Source organism: Phoca vitulina, unplaced genomic scaffold (genome assembly GCF_004348235.1).
Source record: "Phoca vitulina isolate PV1807 unplaced genomic scaffold, GSC_HSeal_1.0 scaffold120, whole genome shotgun sequence".
Classification (NCBI taxonomy): domain Eukaryota; kingdom Metazoa; phylum Chordata; class Mammalia; order Carnivora; family Phocidae; genus Phoca; species Phoca vitulina.
In genome coordinates this window covers 616,067-633,786 of record NW_022589823.1, presented here as the reverse complement: position 1 = coordinate 633,786, position 17,720 = coordinate 616,067, and the positions used below count along the sequence as shown (strand labels likewise).

Sequence of the window (17,720 nt, the reverse complement as noted above, 5' to 3'; positions counted from 1 at the left end):
AGGTAACGCCTAGCCTGGATCCACGACTAGCAGCTATTGCCTAGCCTGGATCCACGACTAGGAGGTACTGCCTAGCCTGAATCCATGACTAAGAGGTAACGCCTAGCCTTCGAACATTACAGTACATGTGACATTTCCTTTGAAAGAAGCAAGACGTCAACAGATGAACGGTGACCCTGCTGGCAGGGATGCCAGGACACAGAGCAGCTGGGCCTGAAGCTCCTCCACCTCCAGACCACGCCTCTCAAGGACATGGTCCTCTTCACGCCACTTTTGGAGGAGACACTGATGGCTGTGACCTGGTTTTCGCTGCGTAGGGAAGGGAAGTTGAGTTAATTCTGAGTTATCTCAGCCATTTTAGGGGCTTGGGGGGACAGTGGTGCAGAAGTGTTTCTGTCCTCACCTGTGGACAGGGAGGGAGGTGTGGCAGGGATCTGCTTTCATACAGTGACCATGGCATAGCATTTTGGTTTTTTACTTATAACTGTTACTACAAGTAGTAATTTTCTACTTCAAGGAGTGTTTAAGCCTTAAGATCCAACAGAGGGGCACCTGGGTGGTTCAGTCAGTTAAGCATCTGCCTTTGGCTCACGTCGTGATCCCAGGACTCCGGGATTGAGCCCCTGCATTGGGCTTCCTGCTCAGCGGAGAGTCTGCTTCTCCCTTTGCCCCTACTCCCTGCTCATGCGCGTGCACGTGTGCGTTCTCTCTCTCTCAAATAAATAAATAAAACCTTTAAAAAAAAAAATCCAACAGAATTTGCGAACTAGGTTTTGGACTTGCTGGGGACCCATTACCCTTTTGGAGTAGGGTGGTCTATCCCATGCCTGTCCCACCACTGTATTTGGGAAGCACGTAACGTTGGTTTCACAGCCTCACAGCTGGAGAGAAATTCCGCCTCGGAAGAAATCCCACCTCAGGTCTTACCCATATCTGATTTCTAGAGGAGACTTGGGACTTGGAATACATGCTTGAAAGAGTTAAGATCTCTGGGGCCACTGGGATGGGGTGAATGTATTTTACATGCAAGAAAGACGAATTTGGGGGACCAGAGGATAGAATGTTATGGACTTAAGTGTATCCCCCAAAACTCTTAGGTGGAAGCCCTAACCCCCATCATGACTCTATTTGGAAACAGGGCTTTTAAGGAGATAAAAGGATGGGACTCTAATCCAATAGGACTATTGTCCCCCACACAGAGGAGAGACCATGTGAGGACACACTGAGCAGCCTCACCAGAACCCAACCCTGACAACACTTGATCTTGGACATCCAGCCTCTAGAACGGAGAATCAACATCTGCGGTGCTCTGACAGCTCAAGTGACTCACGCACAGCCTTTCAATCTCCCCTGACCTCTTCCCACCCTCTTCTTCCAGTTGACCTCTCCACTGCCCTCCGCATACAGCCCAGACCCCAAGGGCCCTCACTTCATTTCAACCCAAATGCCAACTGCGGCAGAGCTACGTGAGCTTGTCAGGAGACAACGGGACACCTCGCTCCTGCCCCCGGCCGTCCTTTCTTGGCTGCTCGATTCCAGCATGCAGGTACACAGTACCAGAATCCTTCACCCTTATTCTCATGGGAAACAACTTTACCAACCAGAGCCACTGTTTATGCACGGCTCCTTATGCCTTCAGTCCTCCAAACTCCACTCACTCCCGAAGAGACTCAGGTCGGCACCTCTCCCTCACCCCCTTAAGTGAGGCTGTTTTGTACACTGGTCATACTGGTGCGGCTTTCTGTCACAGTCTGCATTCCATCCTGCGGTCCCTCAATCTCCTAAATGGTTCTTTCAATTTGCATACAAATACATTTCAATATGATGTTTTAAAAATTACACGATCACACAGCATAGTTTCCCTAGAAGATCTCTGCTTCACTGACCCAGCTCTCCCCCCAACTGCTCCTCTGTTTACCACCTCCGCCCGCAGCTGTACCTTCACCGGAGTGCTCTGCAGAGAGAATCACACGGAGTACAGCCTGCCACACTGGCCCCTTCCAACTCAGCCAGGTGCATTAAGGCCCCTCCACGTCTTTATGTCTTGAATGTTCATTCCTTTGTATTTCTGAATTTGAATTGCTGATGGGAATGCAAAATGGCACAACCAGTTTGGAGGACCATTTCTGGCAGATTTTTAAAAGGTTAAATACACACCTACCATAGGATCCAACCATACCGCTCCTAGATAGGAATGGGGTAGTAGGGAAGAGGAAGAAATGACACTGAGTACAGCTCTGATCTTTGCAATCTTGGTAATTAATGTTTCACTTACTCAAAAAATAATTAAATTAAATCAAACTGGATGTGAGAAGAACCAAAATAGAATACAAACAATAAAACAAATAAAACTAACTGCATTACAAATGAATAAAATAACTATAACAAAGAAGTAAAGAATAAAAAAACTAAACAACTTTGGAACACTACACAACAAACTTGGGGATGCTAAAGCCAAAAAGAACTAGAGCTGACCCTTGAACAACAGGGGTCCACTTACAGACTTTTTTCAACAAACACAGTACAGTACTGTAAACGTATCTTCTCTTCCTTATGACTTCAATAACATTTTCTTTTCACTAGCTTGCTTTATATTAAGAATACTGTAGGAGCGCCTGGGTGGCTCAGTTGGTGAAGCATCTGCCTTTGGCTCAGGTCATGATTTCAGGGTCCTGGGATCAAGCCCTCCATCGGGCTCCCTACTCAGCAGGGAGCCTGCTTCTCCCTCTCCCTCTGTCCCTCCCCCCAACTCGTGCTCGGGCTCTCCCTCTCTCAAATAAATAAATAAAATCTTTAAAAAAAAAAAAGAATACTGTATGTGATACAGAAAACACACAAAATATGTGTTAATCAACTGTTACATCATTTTGCTGGTAAGGCTTCCGGTCAACAGTAGGCTAACAGCAGTTACGTTTTGGGAAGTCAAAAGTTATAGGCCTCTTTTCAACAGCACAGGGAGGTCAATGCCCCAACCCCCTTGTTGTTGAAGGGCCAACTATATATACAAATATTCTAGTTAGTAAATTTGTTTTTCACAGGAGTGAGGATTAGCAATTCTGAAACTAATTTGTGTATATATATATTTTTTTTTTTTTTTAAAGATTTTATTTATATATTTGATAGAGAGAGAGATAGAGAGAGCAGGAACACAAGCAGGGGGAATGGGAGAGGGAGAAGCAGGCTTCTTGCCGAGCAGGGAGCCCGATGTGGGACTTGATCCCAGGACCCTGGGATCATGACCTGAGCCGAAGGCAGATGCTTAACGACTGAGCCACCCAGGCGCCCTAGTTTGTATATATTTTAAGACTGAGCAAATAAGTAAATATATTGTAGATAATGAAGCCAGGTTTCTCACTATTGGTTAAAGGAATTAAGATTAAGGAGAGGGGGAAGCTAGAATGATTCCTATGATGTTGGATGGAAACTGAAGGTACTAGTGTGAACTCATGGTTTTTATTATACACACAGGGTGACAAAGAAACAGAGAGATCTAGCTCTGTTGAAACAGCCTAGAAGCAAAGATACCCCAATAGCAATAAGCACACCTCTCACCCAGATATTGGTTTCTAAATACCATTCTCCACTAAAAGAAACCAGAGCTTGAAGAATGGGCTGATAACAGGAAAAGGACAAAATAAACTTGGAAAATCTTGGTGCCAAAATGTAAGGAATTAAGGTGCCAGAAACAATGAGGACATGTCGGAAGGGCAGATGCCAATTCAAAGGCACTCCCAATGGCCAAATCTATGTATTTCAGCAACAAAATAAACACTGACATGGTTGACATGATGGGTTAAAACCCACAGAATAAAAACCGAGGTGCGCCTGGCTGGCTCAGTCAGTACAGCGTGCAACTCTTGATCGCAGGGTCGTGAGTTTGAGCCCCATGTTGGGTGTAAAGTTTACTTAAAAAAGGAAAAAAAAGAAAAATCCCTAAGTCCATACTGGTATAAACAATTGCACACATAAATACACTGGAGGGAAGTGACAGCTCCTCCTTACAGCAGAATGTCATTTAATACACGGAGACAGAATGATAGAAACAGGGCACCTGGGTGGCTCAGTTGGTTAAGCATCTGCCTTCGGCTCAGATCATGAGCCCAGGGTCCGGGGATCCAGTCCCGCATTGGGCTCCCTGTTTAGCGGGGAGCCTGCTTCTCCCTCTCCCTCTGCCCATTCCCAACTCGTGTGCGCGCTCGTGATCTCTCACTCTCTCTCTCAAATAAATAAAATCTTTAAAAAAAAAAAAAAAAAGAATGCTAGAAACGAAAATCATTTGGCCAACACCACCATAATAATTGTTGCAAGCAAGAATCATCAATGAAAGGTAAAATTAGTGGAGGAAAGCATGAGAAATAGAACTTTGCAGGGTCTCTATCTCCACACAATACACTTACTAACTACAAAGTTAAAAATAGTAACTTTTCTATCCAGAGATATCTGGCAGGTCCCACAGTAACTAAGTGATCAAAGTTGACATTACCAGTAGTAGTGAGACTATCAAGTATCAATACCAGGTGCACTGAGCAGGGAATATCATCACTTCTACCAAGTTCTCGCCAAAATTCAAACCTGTCACTACTAATGAAAAGCTAAAATATGTAGGACATTTAATTTAAAATAAAAACACTTCTCTGACTTGAAAGTAAAAATAAAATAACTAACTATTAATTATAAATTATGAGCTTTTCTCCTCAAGGAGGCTAGGAGAAAACATACAGAGAACAGCCATTGGACGTCAACTCCCAGGACCCTCACTATAGCTTCCGTTCACTTGCACAGCTGTGATGGAGACAAGGCTGCTGAGAACTGCTGCCCTAACCCAGGACAAGCACAGAGGATGAACCTCAGGCCTGCAGTGGAGGGTCAGGCTCACCCAAAGGCTGGGCCCCCAGCCTGCTGGCCAGCTGCCTCCCAGACGAGGGAGTACAACTACATACTGGCAATGATGCCACTTTTCCAAGAAAGCAGGCCAGACACATAATGATTTTTTGTCAAATTCTGCCCTCAGTCACCAGTATTCCAGCTCATTCTAGCAAACACCTAAACCTGCACCTGCTCTGTTGCACCCAACAAGGAATAATCACAATTCAAGGGCCCTCAATAATGCACGTAAGAAGCCACAGGGAAAGCCCACCTCCAGGCGATCGGCAGGCCACGCAGGCCCTGCATCCACCAGTCAGCCGCACCCGCCCTGCAGTTCACAGGGCCTCAAGCAGAGGATGGTGGTGCCTCGTCCAGCAAGACACCATTTGTGCAACACCTTCACCCATTCCCTCTTCATCCCAATGTTCAGAAAGAAGGTAAAAAACCAAGGACGATAAGCAGGTGAAGGAATATTATGGTTTAAGTGTCCGAAGAAAAGCCTGTTACAGGGGCCGACACAGCCGCAGCCAAGGAACTCACACTGATAAAATTTCCGTTCCCAAAGCAAGAACCTATACTGACACTTGTCTTCAGTCAATCCAAAATCATAGAAGATAAGACATTTAGTAGGGATGAAAACATAAAAATACATTCCCTTTTTGTAAAGTGAAGCTCTCTTTCCCCACCTTTGATAGCCAGCAACAAGAAGAAAATAAGCAAAACGTTAAACCTAAACCACAGTGCTGAGGAAACCCACCTGCGCTGCTCCTGCCCCATCAGGGGTGTCACCGCACGACTCGTCTTTGCAAACGTCCCCTCTTCCCAGGAGTCCACCATCCTCGGTGGCTACCGGGCTCTCCTCCTGGACAGGCGCATCGACAGCCGGGCCCTTCCTCTTCGCCGTCTTTTTCTTCGGATGCGCACAGTCACCTTTTGTTTTTCTCTGTCGGAAGTGAGCAAGCTGCGCAAAAATGTAGAGAAGTAGTAAAGGCAAAGGTAAGTAAGAAAAAAGTAACAGAACCACAAAGCCAATGAGCTGGTGGGGAACATGAGGCTCTGGGGCTGGCCCAGCGTACTCAGCCAAACCTCACCAGACCCACGTCAACCAACAGATCCCTGTCCCACAAACTCTGCCTTCATTAATATCTGCAATACTAGCATTTAAGTTCAGAATTCTATCCGAAGGAACTGCTAATTATGCCTATATATACGGACAAAAGAAAGCAATACGGCCAACTGGCAGAATAGCTTTTCTTGCCACTGGCAGTTCACAGAAAAATACAATTTAAAAAAATACATCTATTTAAAAGACTGATAGCTTAATCAAGGCATGCTTAAGGTTTAAAACTACATAAATGCTAAATCTCTTTTTGCTCCCATTTTCCCCCCAATTGAGGAAATATATAGCCTAGCCAAAACTTCCTAGCCATAGATTCTGAGACAAGGTACAGAAATAGCAAAAAATTAATTAAGCCAGGTCAATCTAAGATCCTCCTTTATGGAATCAGATGTTCTATTTTTCACGACACAGCTCACCAATGCACCAGGGACCTCCACAGAATGTCACCCATCAGAAGACACAACCTAGCTCTGTTCAGTCCCTCAAACTGAAGGGCTTTAGCCTCTGTTCACACACGGTCTCCCACTAGGATCTTACTCAAAGATGTGAGATCTAATATCAGCTTTTCATGAGACACTGGCTCCTTCAAATGACAGCTGTGCTTATAAAAACAACGCATTTAACAAATATTTGTGTAAATGTAACAGAAGTGCGTGCTTTCACAGACACATAAAAATTACATAAGGCCATTTACATGAGAAAAACTGTGTCTCCAGGACAGTCTGCCTTCCAAACCAGCCCCGTATTCCTCATTTTATGCCCCACTCCATCAACTCTGTCCCCAGGGTCCCTCCCACATCACCATCATCCCCTCTGGCCTGGGTTCTCGGACAAGAGGTGCCCTGTTTCTTCCTGCAACGAGGTGAACCTTCCTCATCACCCTCAACACTCCTTTAAGCACGTTTACGCATGCTTACAAACCATGGCAAGCTCGGGGAATACACACGTCAAATATTAAACTCCGGCTCATTTTCATCTCCTGGCCCATGTACATGCCAGGCACATGTAAAGGAGAAAAGAACATGCCACCACCCCCCTCTTCAAACCCATCACAAGTTTCTGCTTCACAGGAAGCCTGAATGAGGCCCCTCTGTCCTCTGCCTGTCACCCTGCCATTAGATGCTGCTACACAGTCACTACGTGTTGTGAATGGCCTCTTTAATGCACTGGCCCTGTGGTTCCCTCCAAGGAAGAAACGAGCACTGAATATCTCCTAAGAGCTGGTCCATATGAAATTCCCAATGTCTGGCCCCATCTGAGCTCAAGCGCAGCACCTTCGCATGGCTCTACCCACTAATGGGGTGGCACCGTACAGACTCTCGCTCATCCCTCGGCAGAACAGGGAAGCAACTTCCCACACACAGCCTGAATGGGGTGGGGCCAGGAGTCACAGCCAAAGTGCCTGCTTGATCCACTCTGCCTCTGCAGCTGGGTCTTCTCGGGTCATGGCCCAATCCCCACAATATGCCCCCCTGACAGAAAGTACCAGTGTCTACATGAAAACTGGGGCAAAAGCGAGATGATAAATGCATCCCTGGAGCCACACGACTCTAGGCGCACAGTGAGTTCCTCGGGGCAACCACAACCTAGGGTCCCAGCACTCTGTCCAGGAGGCCCAGCATGGGGGAATGGCTCCAGCAGAGCTCCTCACCTGGGCCCCAAACAGCAGTGAGGCCACAAGAGCTCCCGGACCCGAGAATATCAGGCAGCAGGTCGGCAGAAGGCACTCTGCAATGGAAACAATTCATGTGTTCCTGGACCACCACTCCAAAACTTCTTTTTTATATTTAAAAAAAACTGCATAATTCCAAGTGAAATGACAATCTGTACGTAGTTTTAAGTGGACGTAAGTGGAGATAAGTCACAGCTCCTATCAGTCGTCCAGGAGTCCCGAGTTCCGGGAGGCGGGGCTGCGGCAGGTGCGGCTGCACACGTGTGCGACGCGCCGGCGGTCCAGGACAACGAGGACGCGCGGGGTGGGGAGAGCCGTTCCCTTCCCCACCAGCCCGGCCTTCACTCTCTACTGGGAGCGCAATGTGGCCGGGCGCTCAGGGACGGCGCGTTCCTAGGCCACCAGTGTCCATCAGGGCGCCACGGCCGAGATTCCCCCGCCACCCGAGAGGCTGCTGCGCCAGCTTCCCTGGAAACGCCGGAGGGCGCGGCAAGGCCTCGAGAGAAGGCGGGAACCCCGGAGGCGGCGCGCGGCCGAGACCCGCCCCCACCCCCCCCCCACCCGCCGGCGCCGGCCCTCCTCCGCCGTGAGTTCCCACGGGCGTCACCCCGCCCCTCGCGCAGGCGCAGCCCCGCGAACCCGGCCTGCCCCGCGCCGGGCCTCCTCGCGCCACCCCACCCCCACCCCACACGTCCTCAGCCGGTGACTGGCTGCGGCCGCTACAGGGGCGGGGCCGGGCAGAGGGCGGCCGATTCAAGATGGCGGCGGCCAGGAGGCGGCTTCCAGCCGAGTCGGCGGGAAGGGCAAGACTCTGGCGGCGGTCCCTGCCTGCCCGCATCCGCTCCTAGCACGGAACAGAAGCAGTCACCGGAACCTGCCCTTGGAAACCCACGCTGGGACAGCCGGAGGAGGAGGAGGCGCTGCCGTTTACCTTCGCTCTCCCGGCCTCCACCTTTCTGCGCCGCTGCTCTTGCTCATCTTCTTCCATCTCCCTCCGGGGCTTCTCGCGGGTCGCCCGAGAGGTGACGGGATCGACACGCCGCCGCCTTCGCTTTATTTACACTCCCTCCCCCTAGTCTGGGCTCGCCCTCCCCCCCGCGACAACTGTCACGCAGACGTGAGCCCGGCTCCGCCCCTGGCGTGCGCCGTCTGCCCCGCCGCCAATCGGGGAGGGGGAGTCGCGGTCCTGCCCTCGCGCACGCGCAGTCAGGGCGGTGCGACCCGGACGGAGTTCCGCCCCTGCCAGCCGCTGGCCTCCCATTGGCATGATGAGGACTCCACCTCCCAGCCGGACCAATGGTGGAGCGCGGAGGCCTCGGAACCCTCTGTGATTGGTCGGTTTTAAAGAGGCCCTAGCTGCCCAACGGGAGGGCGGCGGGCGCGTAGGACGGGTGCGCTCGCGCCAGCTCCGGGGCCGCAGCCGTGCTTCGAAGGAGCGAGTGTGGTCGTCAGCCTTCGTCCGCCGTCTCGTTAGCTGGGAGTTCGACGTGGCCGCACCCCTTCCGTGAAGGGGCTGCGAGGCCGCCCACCGTCGTGTCCACCCGGAGCAAGTCCAGGAGGCCGCGACTTCGCACCCCGCTCCGTCTCTGCGAGGCCCCGGCGGTGGCAGGAGCCTGACTCCCGTTCCCCGGGACGCTCTGGGACCACCAGCCTGGGTGTCCTTCCCGTGCGTCCCGCCCGTTGCGTGCGACCTGTGTCCGGGACAGCCGGGGTCTGTAGCGGGGAATCGGGCCCCGAGCTGCAGGGACTGCACCTGTGCATGTTTCTCTCTGGGGACACAGTGTCGCGTCCAGGTCTCTGATGCGCTGCGCCTGCTTCCAGCTTGCAGCTCCCGGTGGGCTCCCACGGTCATGGGTCCGCTCGCACCTCCGCCATAAAGCAGCCCCCTGGATCAAAGAGAGAGGAGGGACCCCACGTGGAGAGAGGCTCTGAGGGGCGGGGAAGGCAAACTTACACATGTCTACTCCTGTTAGCACAGGAACCCCCGGGTGGCAGGGGCTCCCTAGGGCCGGCTTGCCCAGCGGCCGTGGTCCCTTGAGAAAAATGTGGTGAGGATGCAGTTTTAAATGATACTGTAATTGTACCCAGTTCTAGATCCCCAGAGAGAGAGCTAGTTAAGTGAACATCAGAACAGTCTTCTTACGGAAAAGGATTAAGGCTGTGGGATGTTTGGGTAAATTTCAGTTGTATCCTAAATGGCTGTTAAAAAGGGATGTGCTTCCTGCTCAATTTTGCTGTGAACCTAAAACTGCTCTAAGAAATAAAGTCTGGGGGGTGCCCGGGTGGCTCAGTGGGTTAAGCATCTGACTCTAGATTTCAACTCAGGTCGTGATCTCAGAGTTGTGGGATCGAGCCCCATATCAGGCTCCCAGCTCAGAGGGGAGTCTGCTGGAGATTCTCCCTCTCCCTCCGCGCCTTCACCCCACTTGCCCACACTCTCTCTCTAAAATAAATAAGTCTTTAAATAATAAAGTCTGTTAAAATTTTAAAAGAAAAAAGGAATATAACTTTGCTTATGCGTTCATGGTCTGTGTGGGAATCTGAAGTCTTGTGAAATCATTGTTCCTCAGCTTCAAACTTCACTTGAACCTGTTTGTCCAGATAGGGAAACAACGCACGGTTTTTATTCCCAGCCCACGGTTTGGTTTAACCATCCAGTGCTGTTGGTGTAATCAAGCTCACCGGACGCTGATAAGCTGACAATAATCCGAGCACCTTGTCTTGCTGTAGTGTAACCATGCCGAGCGAGCCTTCTGCCAGCGTGGGCGCTGGGGAAGCTGGGGCCTTCCCCCAGTGGTGATCCTGTTGGCCTAAATGGGCTTCACATTCTCGGTCTCACTTTAACTTTGCTCATTGCTGTTGGAGTGTCCCGTTTACCGTCCAATGGAAGATGAAAGCAGTCTGTGCACGGAACAGCACCACAGTTCAGGTGCAGGACTAGGGAACTGCAGAGCTCAGGCAGACGAGAAGGAGAAGGTGGGCGTCTCAAGCTCGGGAAGAGGCATGGGAAATGAACAGCTGTGCCTCCGTACCGCATGGGAGATGTGAACAGCACGGGGCCAGATGGGCCGTGGAAAGGCAGTTCGGAAGACACGACTTCGAGCGGCCGGCCGCGGGAGAGAAAGTGGCACAAAAAGCGAGATCGCTCTGGGCAGTGTTGCAGTAGACACGCACTGGGTGTTTGGGGTTCCTTCTGCTCTGCTCACCTGTCCCCCGCCTTTCCTCGGACAGGGTTTGCGTGCAAGCTGTGCGCTCCCTGCTTGCTCTATGCTCTGAGACTGGGTAAGGGCAGTAATAATAGTGCCGCTTCCTCAGTGTGATGACAAGCTGGCTGACACAAGCTCATCTTTCAGCCTCAGTGAGAATGTGTGAGCATAAGCAACCGCAGCTTAGACAAACCTCCCTCAGAGAGTGCTGGAAACTCAACCGCCAGAAAACACGTCCTCTCCTGAGTCAGACCACAGCCCTTTGGTAAGTGCAGCTTTCAGTCTTAGCTTGCGGAATTCAGTGGTTTGAGCAAACATGGGTGTGGGTGGGCTCACAAGACCCGGGGTCGGGCAGGCAACACCGGCAGAGCACTGGGTCAACTTTCCAAGACCAGTTAGTCCCAGAGCCTGACTCTCGCAACCTTTACATGTTACAATACATGTAAGACTCCACGGGGTGTGTGCCCAGAGTCTTCCCACACGGGTTTGGTCACTGGTTTTCAATCTATATTCCTTAGAACCCCAGAATCATTTCCATGGTCATTCTAGACTATGTTATTGATCTGACTCTCAGTTTATTTTTAACAATTAAAACGCTGTCCAAATAAATGATGTAGATACTCACCCCAAGGAGGAAAACCTAACCCTCACTCCTTAAGTATGAGCTGTGCACAATGACTTCCTCCCACAGAGGACTGTGGAAAGGGGAGAAAAATAGTAACTGTGGAGTGAAGAAACCTAGCTGGGTGATCAGGGTCGGAGTCAGCACTGATGAGTCAGGGTGACCACATGCACTGTGAGAACTCTGTTATACCATCTTCCTGATTTTCCTGCAAATATAAACTTTAAATAACTTAATTTTTTTAAAGATTTTATTTATTTATTTATTTGACAGAGACAGTGAGAGAGGGAACACAAGTAGGGGGAGTGGGAGAGGGAGAAGCAGGCTTCCCGCTGAGCAGGGAGCCCGATGCGGGGCTCGATCCCAGGAGCCTGGGATCATGACCTGAGCTGAAGGCAGACGCTTAACGACTGAGCCACCCAGGCGCCCCAAAACTTTAATAAATGGCTTTATTTAAAAAAAAAAAAAAACAGTCTAACAAACTCACACTGGGATGTGTTATGTATACCACGTGGATTATCTCCTAGCTACCTTGAGTAGCTTAACTAAATTAGTTTTTGTTTACACTCAGACCTCCTGTTTGAATGTTAGGGTTATGATACATATAAATCCATAACCACTGAAGTGTATGGGCAATTTAAGGGACTTTTAGCCAAATTTTGGCCATCTGATACAAGTTTTTGGTTCAGTTGCATTGAGGAGGGGGCTGTAAGTGTGCTGATCCCTCATTCCCACCCCAGCCCTGGACCGCTGTCACTGGATCCAATATCCAATCTGTTCTATCCACTTCATTAGCTGGGTTGATTAATTCGTAAATCTGAAATGTAAAGCCGGTACAAATGAAGAGCCACTTTGATCAGTTTTGTGCCCTGTGCTCTGTGTGAACGATCATTTATAAAAGGCTTCTCTTGCTGGGTGTCGCACCCCACTCCCCCCCCAGCGCTGGAGTGCATGTCTCCAGCCACCAACTTCTGACCGGACCAGCGGTCCTGTCCCTAGGTGCCTCCACCCCTCTCTGGGCCAGGATCCCCACAGGGCAATCCCAATCCTGCAATCACATCCCTGCCTGGAGGAGTGGTAGCCCCGTGTGGCCCTGTGTCCTGCAAGGTGATGGCTAGGAGCCTGTGGGGTGCACCCACCCAGAAGCCCCACCAGGAAAGTCCCTAAGCAGGTCATTGGTCAGCTCCCTGTGCTGTCCCTTCTGCCGCCCAGAATTTCCTGAAATCGCAGGGACGTGGTGCCCCCACCCTGTCCTCCTGGTATCCAGGCTTCACGCCCATCTGGCTCTGAGGGTCCCTAGAAGGGGCTGGGGGCATCCTGGCCCCTTGGAGGTAATAATGGATGAGGGGAGGGTAGGCCCCTGCAGTGCATGGGGGATGGATGCACCACCCCTACCCCATACTCTTCTGGACTCAGTCCTGAGGGTGGGGGCAATGCATGGGGGAATCAGGACTGCCCCCCAGGACCTCACTCTGTCCCCTCGGGCCCCAGCTGCTGCTCATCACCTTCCCAATAAGCCCCACCTGGCTACACCTGGCGATTAGCAGTGTTTATAGGCAACTCCTGTGGGGGGGGGCCAGGCTGGGGCTTGGGAAGGACTCTCAGTGGAAACCTGGCAACCTGGTCTGTGTCTGCAGCGCCCAGCAACCGCCGAGGCAACGCGGCGCTCCGGGAGCTGTGGCCACCCTCCCACACGCTGTTCTCTGGCAGCAGCGGGCCAGGCTCCAGGGGGTAAACTCAGCCCAGCTCAGGAACCCTTCAAAGACACCACGGCTGGGGCTGCTTCTCCTTGCTTGCCGATAACCTGAGACCAAGGGAGGAGGTGGGTCTGTGGTGTCCCAGGATGCTGGACTCCTCAGTGGCAGATGCGATGACCCGACTGACCCTGAAACTCTTGGAGAAGGTAAGGCAGTGGGGGCAATCATGTTTTCAACAGCTTGTCAAAGAAGCACAGATTCAAAAGGTAAGTTATTATGCCTGTCAGTATACTCCTGCTTCCAAGGGAAAACACTTTCCTGTGCTTTTTAGCCTTATGATGAAGGCCTGTGGTCTCTTGGTTTTCTCTGCCTTTATGCAGAACCAATTAGGTTCTTCTGGCAGCTTCTCAGCTGGGAGGCTGGATACACCCACGGCCCAGAGCATTTTCAGGGCCCACAAACTCCCCTGCAGAGCCTCCCGGCTTCAGTGTTTGGAGAAGACAGGCCATGGTTGGTGCAGGGTCTGCAGCCGCGTAGGCCGGCCCTGCGGTCCATCCTGACGGCCGTCTTCCTGTCTTCCACGGCCAGCCTGCCCACCAGCACAGCGCCTCCTTCTGGGTGGCCCATGGCCAACGTGGAGGGGCCGGCAGGGGTCATCCCAGGACAGGCCCAGACCGTGCTGCTCAGCCCAGGGCTCAAGTGGTCAGGGGTGGGTGGTCAGTGACATGGAGCTGGCCTGGGTCAGGCTCTGCAGAAAGTTGCTTGAAAGGGGCCTTTCACATCAGAGCATCTGCCCTAAGATTTCAAGGTGGAACTTGTGTGCACCAAATGGAGAGCCTGACGCCCACAGTCCTAAGAGAGCACGGATGACCCTTGCCACCTCCCCCCACTCTGTCCCCAGTCACCTCCATCTGGGACTCTGGTCCCTTCAGACCCTCTGGGGCAGGTGCTCCTCCCCCCACCCAGACCCCACCCACTCGCACACTCTGTCCTTTTCGACACAGAAACTGGAGCAAGAGTGTGACAATGTGGAAGGGGATTCTGAAGAACCCCACCTCGTAGCAGGTAAGAGCCCAGGCTGCTGGGAGAACACACACACACACACACACACACACACACACACACACACACGGTGCTCTGCCAAGCACACCCTCATTGCTTACCACACCCTCACAAAAACCCCAAGAGGGGATACGTTCATCACTCCCATTCTGCAAATAAGAGAAGGGGGGTCCAGAGAGGTCTGATCGTCTGCCACAGGGCACCCAGCTCAGACGTGGCCACACCTGGCCGATCTGTGTCGCTCTGAGCTTGTTCTGGGGTGGGGGGTATGTGGGGTTCCACCTGTCAGGTGAGCACATCTTCAGGCGCCCAGACCAGGCGCTCCTGTGCATCCGCAACCCGGGCCGACGGTCGCTCAGGCCACATGAGCTGGAGGAGAGGACCGCTCTCCCGGTGACCGTGCCCAAGTTCAGTGACATCTGGGTGAGGTGCTAGGGAGGCCTACGAGAACACTGCCTGTTCATGGGGAAGAGTCCCTTTGGCAGTGGGAGCTCCAGGAAACTCGTGAGGACAGCAGGCAGAGCCCAGGGCTCAAATCCAGACAGGAAACGCCAAACAGGTCACCTGGCCAACAGGTAAGAGCAGAACCATGGAGTGGGCCAGGGCAGGGGGACTCCTGGGGACCCCCCCCCCAGAGGACAGGCTGCTCTAGGCATCCTCAGGGCTCGGGGGTGGAGAATGGGTGTGCTGTGCCCGAGGAAGGAAGGCCAGACCCTGTTCAGAGCCTCCTCTTGAGTGGGGACCCCTCCCTCAGGAGGCTGCAGATGGCATTACCTGAGGCTCGGTGGACCGTACCAGCCCCCAGGCCGCTTGGGGCCCCCAGATGGCTCCAGGTGGCAGGAGGCCAGGCTCACCACCCAGTCACGCTCACTACCGAGCCCCGTGAGGCCCTTCTCCCTCTCACCAGAGTCCAGCAGAGCCCGAGGAAGGGCTTTCTGCCATAGGGCAGTGCTTGGGCCCTGTGTGGGAACCTGCCTGATGTGACGCCCTGCAGGAAACAAGGACAAGCTGGATGCAGCCCTGCTGGGTGCTCTGAGGAGGAGGCAAGATCTTCTGCAGAGACTCTGGGTAGGCCGCATGTCCAGCAGCTGTGTGGACCCTGATCATGAGCAGGCCAGAGGCATGGGGGAGGGCTTCCTGGACGAAGCACTGGTTCCCTGATGTCTGTGACCTGTGGGTGGGTAATGGACAGATCCCGAGCAGCTAGGAGCCTGCGCACCTGGGTCCAGGACTGCATGGAGAAAATAACACCTGCATGCATGTTTTCCATAGTCTGGGTTCCAGCGGGAGTGTTCGCTGAAAAACCCTGCTTTGGTTGCACATCCCCAAGGTGGAAATGCTGTGCAAAGGGCCCAATTCCTACAGGAAGTGGGATTTTAAGATGGCCAATGGCTTCGTCCAAACTAAATGCACCAGCAACAGGGAATGACCATGCGAAGCGATTAATTGAGTCCAAACGTATAGTTAGGATAAAATGCCACATCGTGGTGATGTGGGAAAGAGAATATACTCTGTTGGCTGGGCGAAGAGAACAACCAGAAACCGGTTCGTTATTTGGTAAACTCAAACAGAAGTTTTAAGCTCCCTCCCCTTCCTGCCACGTGAAATGAAGGGTTCCTCTCATGTGTGCCCCCCACAAAGAGCCTGGCTCCAATTCCAGAGGGTCTGTGCCCCGAGGACGCCCTGAGACCCCTCCCACCGGAGGACCACGCGTCTGTGCGCCGCTGTGCCAGGCAGAGTGTGCGCCCTGGGCGCCCGGTCTCCTCCCTTCAGTATCTGGGGCTCTCCCTCTCTGGGTGCTGCAGCTCTGCCTTGTGTTGCAGGAACAGCATCTCCTAGAGGAGGGCTCCCAGGCCCAAGCGCGGAGCGGGGTGAACAGAGGAGGAGCCCGTGGGTCAGCGCTGCCCCCAGAGGGGCCCCCCATGGGCATCTACCCCGCCGCCTCCCTGCCCCCACCAGCCCTGGAGCCACCACGGATTATCCAACACTCAGTAAGTCTTCATGACCTGAGGGCAGAAGCAATGTGGGGGAGGATGGGGTGCCCACAGAGACCCCTCATCCAAACGGAGATTGTGGATTTTGGTGGTCTCAAGGCCTTCCTCCGCAGCATTATGAAGAGGGTCAGTCAGCTGGGAGCCAAGTGGCCGCATTTACCATGTCCCGGGCACTGCACAGGGAGCTCCTGGCTCCTCTCTGCGGTCCTCACAGGTGCCCTGAGAACTGGCTTTGGAGAGAGGAAGTGGTCTTACCCTTCATTACAGAGGAGAGCCTGGGGTCCCCATTCAGCCTCCTGACTCTCAGGTCCTAGCCTTTACACGAGGAACAGAAGTACTCAGCATCAGGAGGGCCCTGAGTTTGAGGAAGAAGTGTGTCAACTCTTTCTCATAATGACCAGCGGAATCCTAAGACCCTAATCTCAAGGGCAGAATTTAAAAAGGTAAAAGAGTGTTCCAGTTTTTGAGAGCCTCAAACCTTTGTTCAGCATTCTGGGTTGCAAGCAATGGAAAGCAACTCTGACTCTCTTAAGCAGAAGAGAATGTAGCGGAAGGCAGGTGAGTGCAGAGAAGGGACAGAAGCCAGGCGGGGCTCATCAAAACCCTGGGGAGAAGAGCAGGCCGAGGTGGTGGGCAGGACCAAGTTGCAAAGGTTCTGGACCAGCTGGCCAGGGAGACGGCAGTGTCGGCAGACTGGGACCAGGACCTGGAGCGCGTTTGTTCTTTGGAAGAAGACCTGGCAGCACGAGGTTGAGGGAATAGAGTGGGAAAGGGTGACCCTAGATCAGGGAGAGATCTGTGCTAACGGAGCCCCCAAGGCCCCCTTTTGCCCCTGGGCTGTCTGTGTCCAGGCTCCAGATCTCCCCTCCCCAGCCTGCATCTTTGGATCTTCCAACACTGGGACCTCCTTCCAGGAATGGCGGGGTGGTGGGGGTTAGGGGCAGGAGGCTCCCCCTCATTCCCAAACATGTTCACACTCATGGCAATCGCATGGGCCCAGTTCTGCTTGCACCTTTCACTCAGCCCCGGTGACAACAAAAGGGCAAGTAGGGCCTTTGGTGGTTACAGTGAATTTCCCTGATGCTGGACTCAGAGACCCTGAGGCAGGGTGTCCTCCAAGCCAGGGAGGCCACAGCTTCATCCGTCTACGTGGGGGAGAGCAGAGTGCGCTCCAGGCCGAAGCCGGCCTGCCGTCTCATTTTGTGCGACCTGTAAGCTGAGAACGGTCTTACACTTTTAAGTGTTTGGGGGAGGGGCGCCCGTGTGGCTCAGCCTGGGATCAGCTTGGGAAGCCTTCCCTCTCCTGGTTCTGAATCTCCCCCTGCTCGTGCTCCCTCTCCCTCCCTCCCTCTCGCCCAGCTCCCTCTCGCCCAGCTCCCTCTCTGGTCCTCTCTCTCGTCCTCTCTCTCTCTCTCTCTCTCTCTCTCTCTCTCGTCCTCTCTCTCTCGTCCTCTCTCTCTCATCCTCTCTCTCTCTCTCTC

The 17,720-nt window shown here is 52.8% G+C and overlaps 2 protein-coding genes across 5 annotated transcripts in view; one reads left to right on the top strand and one right to left on the bottom strand.

Annotated features, from left to right (window-relative positions):
- The window catches only part of PCNT (pericentrin), a 121,236-nt gene extending 111,299 nt beyond the window's left edge, over nt 1-9,937 (bottom strand). For 3 of the 4 annotated variants that reach the window (XM_032398778.1, XM_032398779.1, XM_032398780.1), the window contains exons 1-2: nt 8,590-9,937; nt 5,624-5,827 (exon numbers count right to left, since the gene is read on the bottom strand). In XM_032398778.1, coding sequence (XP_032254669.1) covers nt 5,624-5,827; nt 8,590-8,646 — 261 coding nt within the window. In that variant the 5' untranslated portion in view covers nt 8,647-9,937. Of the gene's footprint in view, nt 1-5,623; nt 5,828-7,637; nt 7,717-8,589 lie in introns of those variants that run through there. The other variant, XM_032398781.1, reaches the window with a different exon arrangement.
- A 245-nt stretch (nt 9,938-10,182) lies between these two features.
- The window catches only part of CUNH21orf58 (chromosome unknown C21orf58 homolog), a 15,844-nt gene continuing 8,306 nt past the window's right edge, over nt 10,183-17,720 (top strand). The window contains exons 1-5 of the mRNA XM_032398791.1: nt 10,183-11,129; nt 13,124-13,389; nt 14,188-14,248; nt 15,240-15,313; nt 16,069-16,236. Coding sequence (XP_032254682.1) covers nt 13,330-13,389; nt 14,188-14,248; nt 15,240-15,313; nt 16,069-16,236 — 363 coding nt within the window. The 5' untranslated portion in view covers nt 10,183-11,129; nt 13,124-13,329. The remainder of the gene's footprint in view (nt 11,130-13,123; nt 13,390-14,187; nt 14,249-15,239; nt 15,314-16,068; nt 16,237-17,720) is intronic.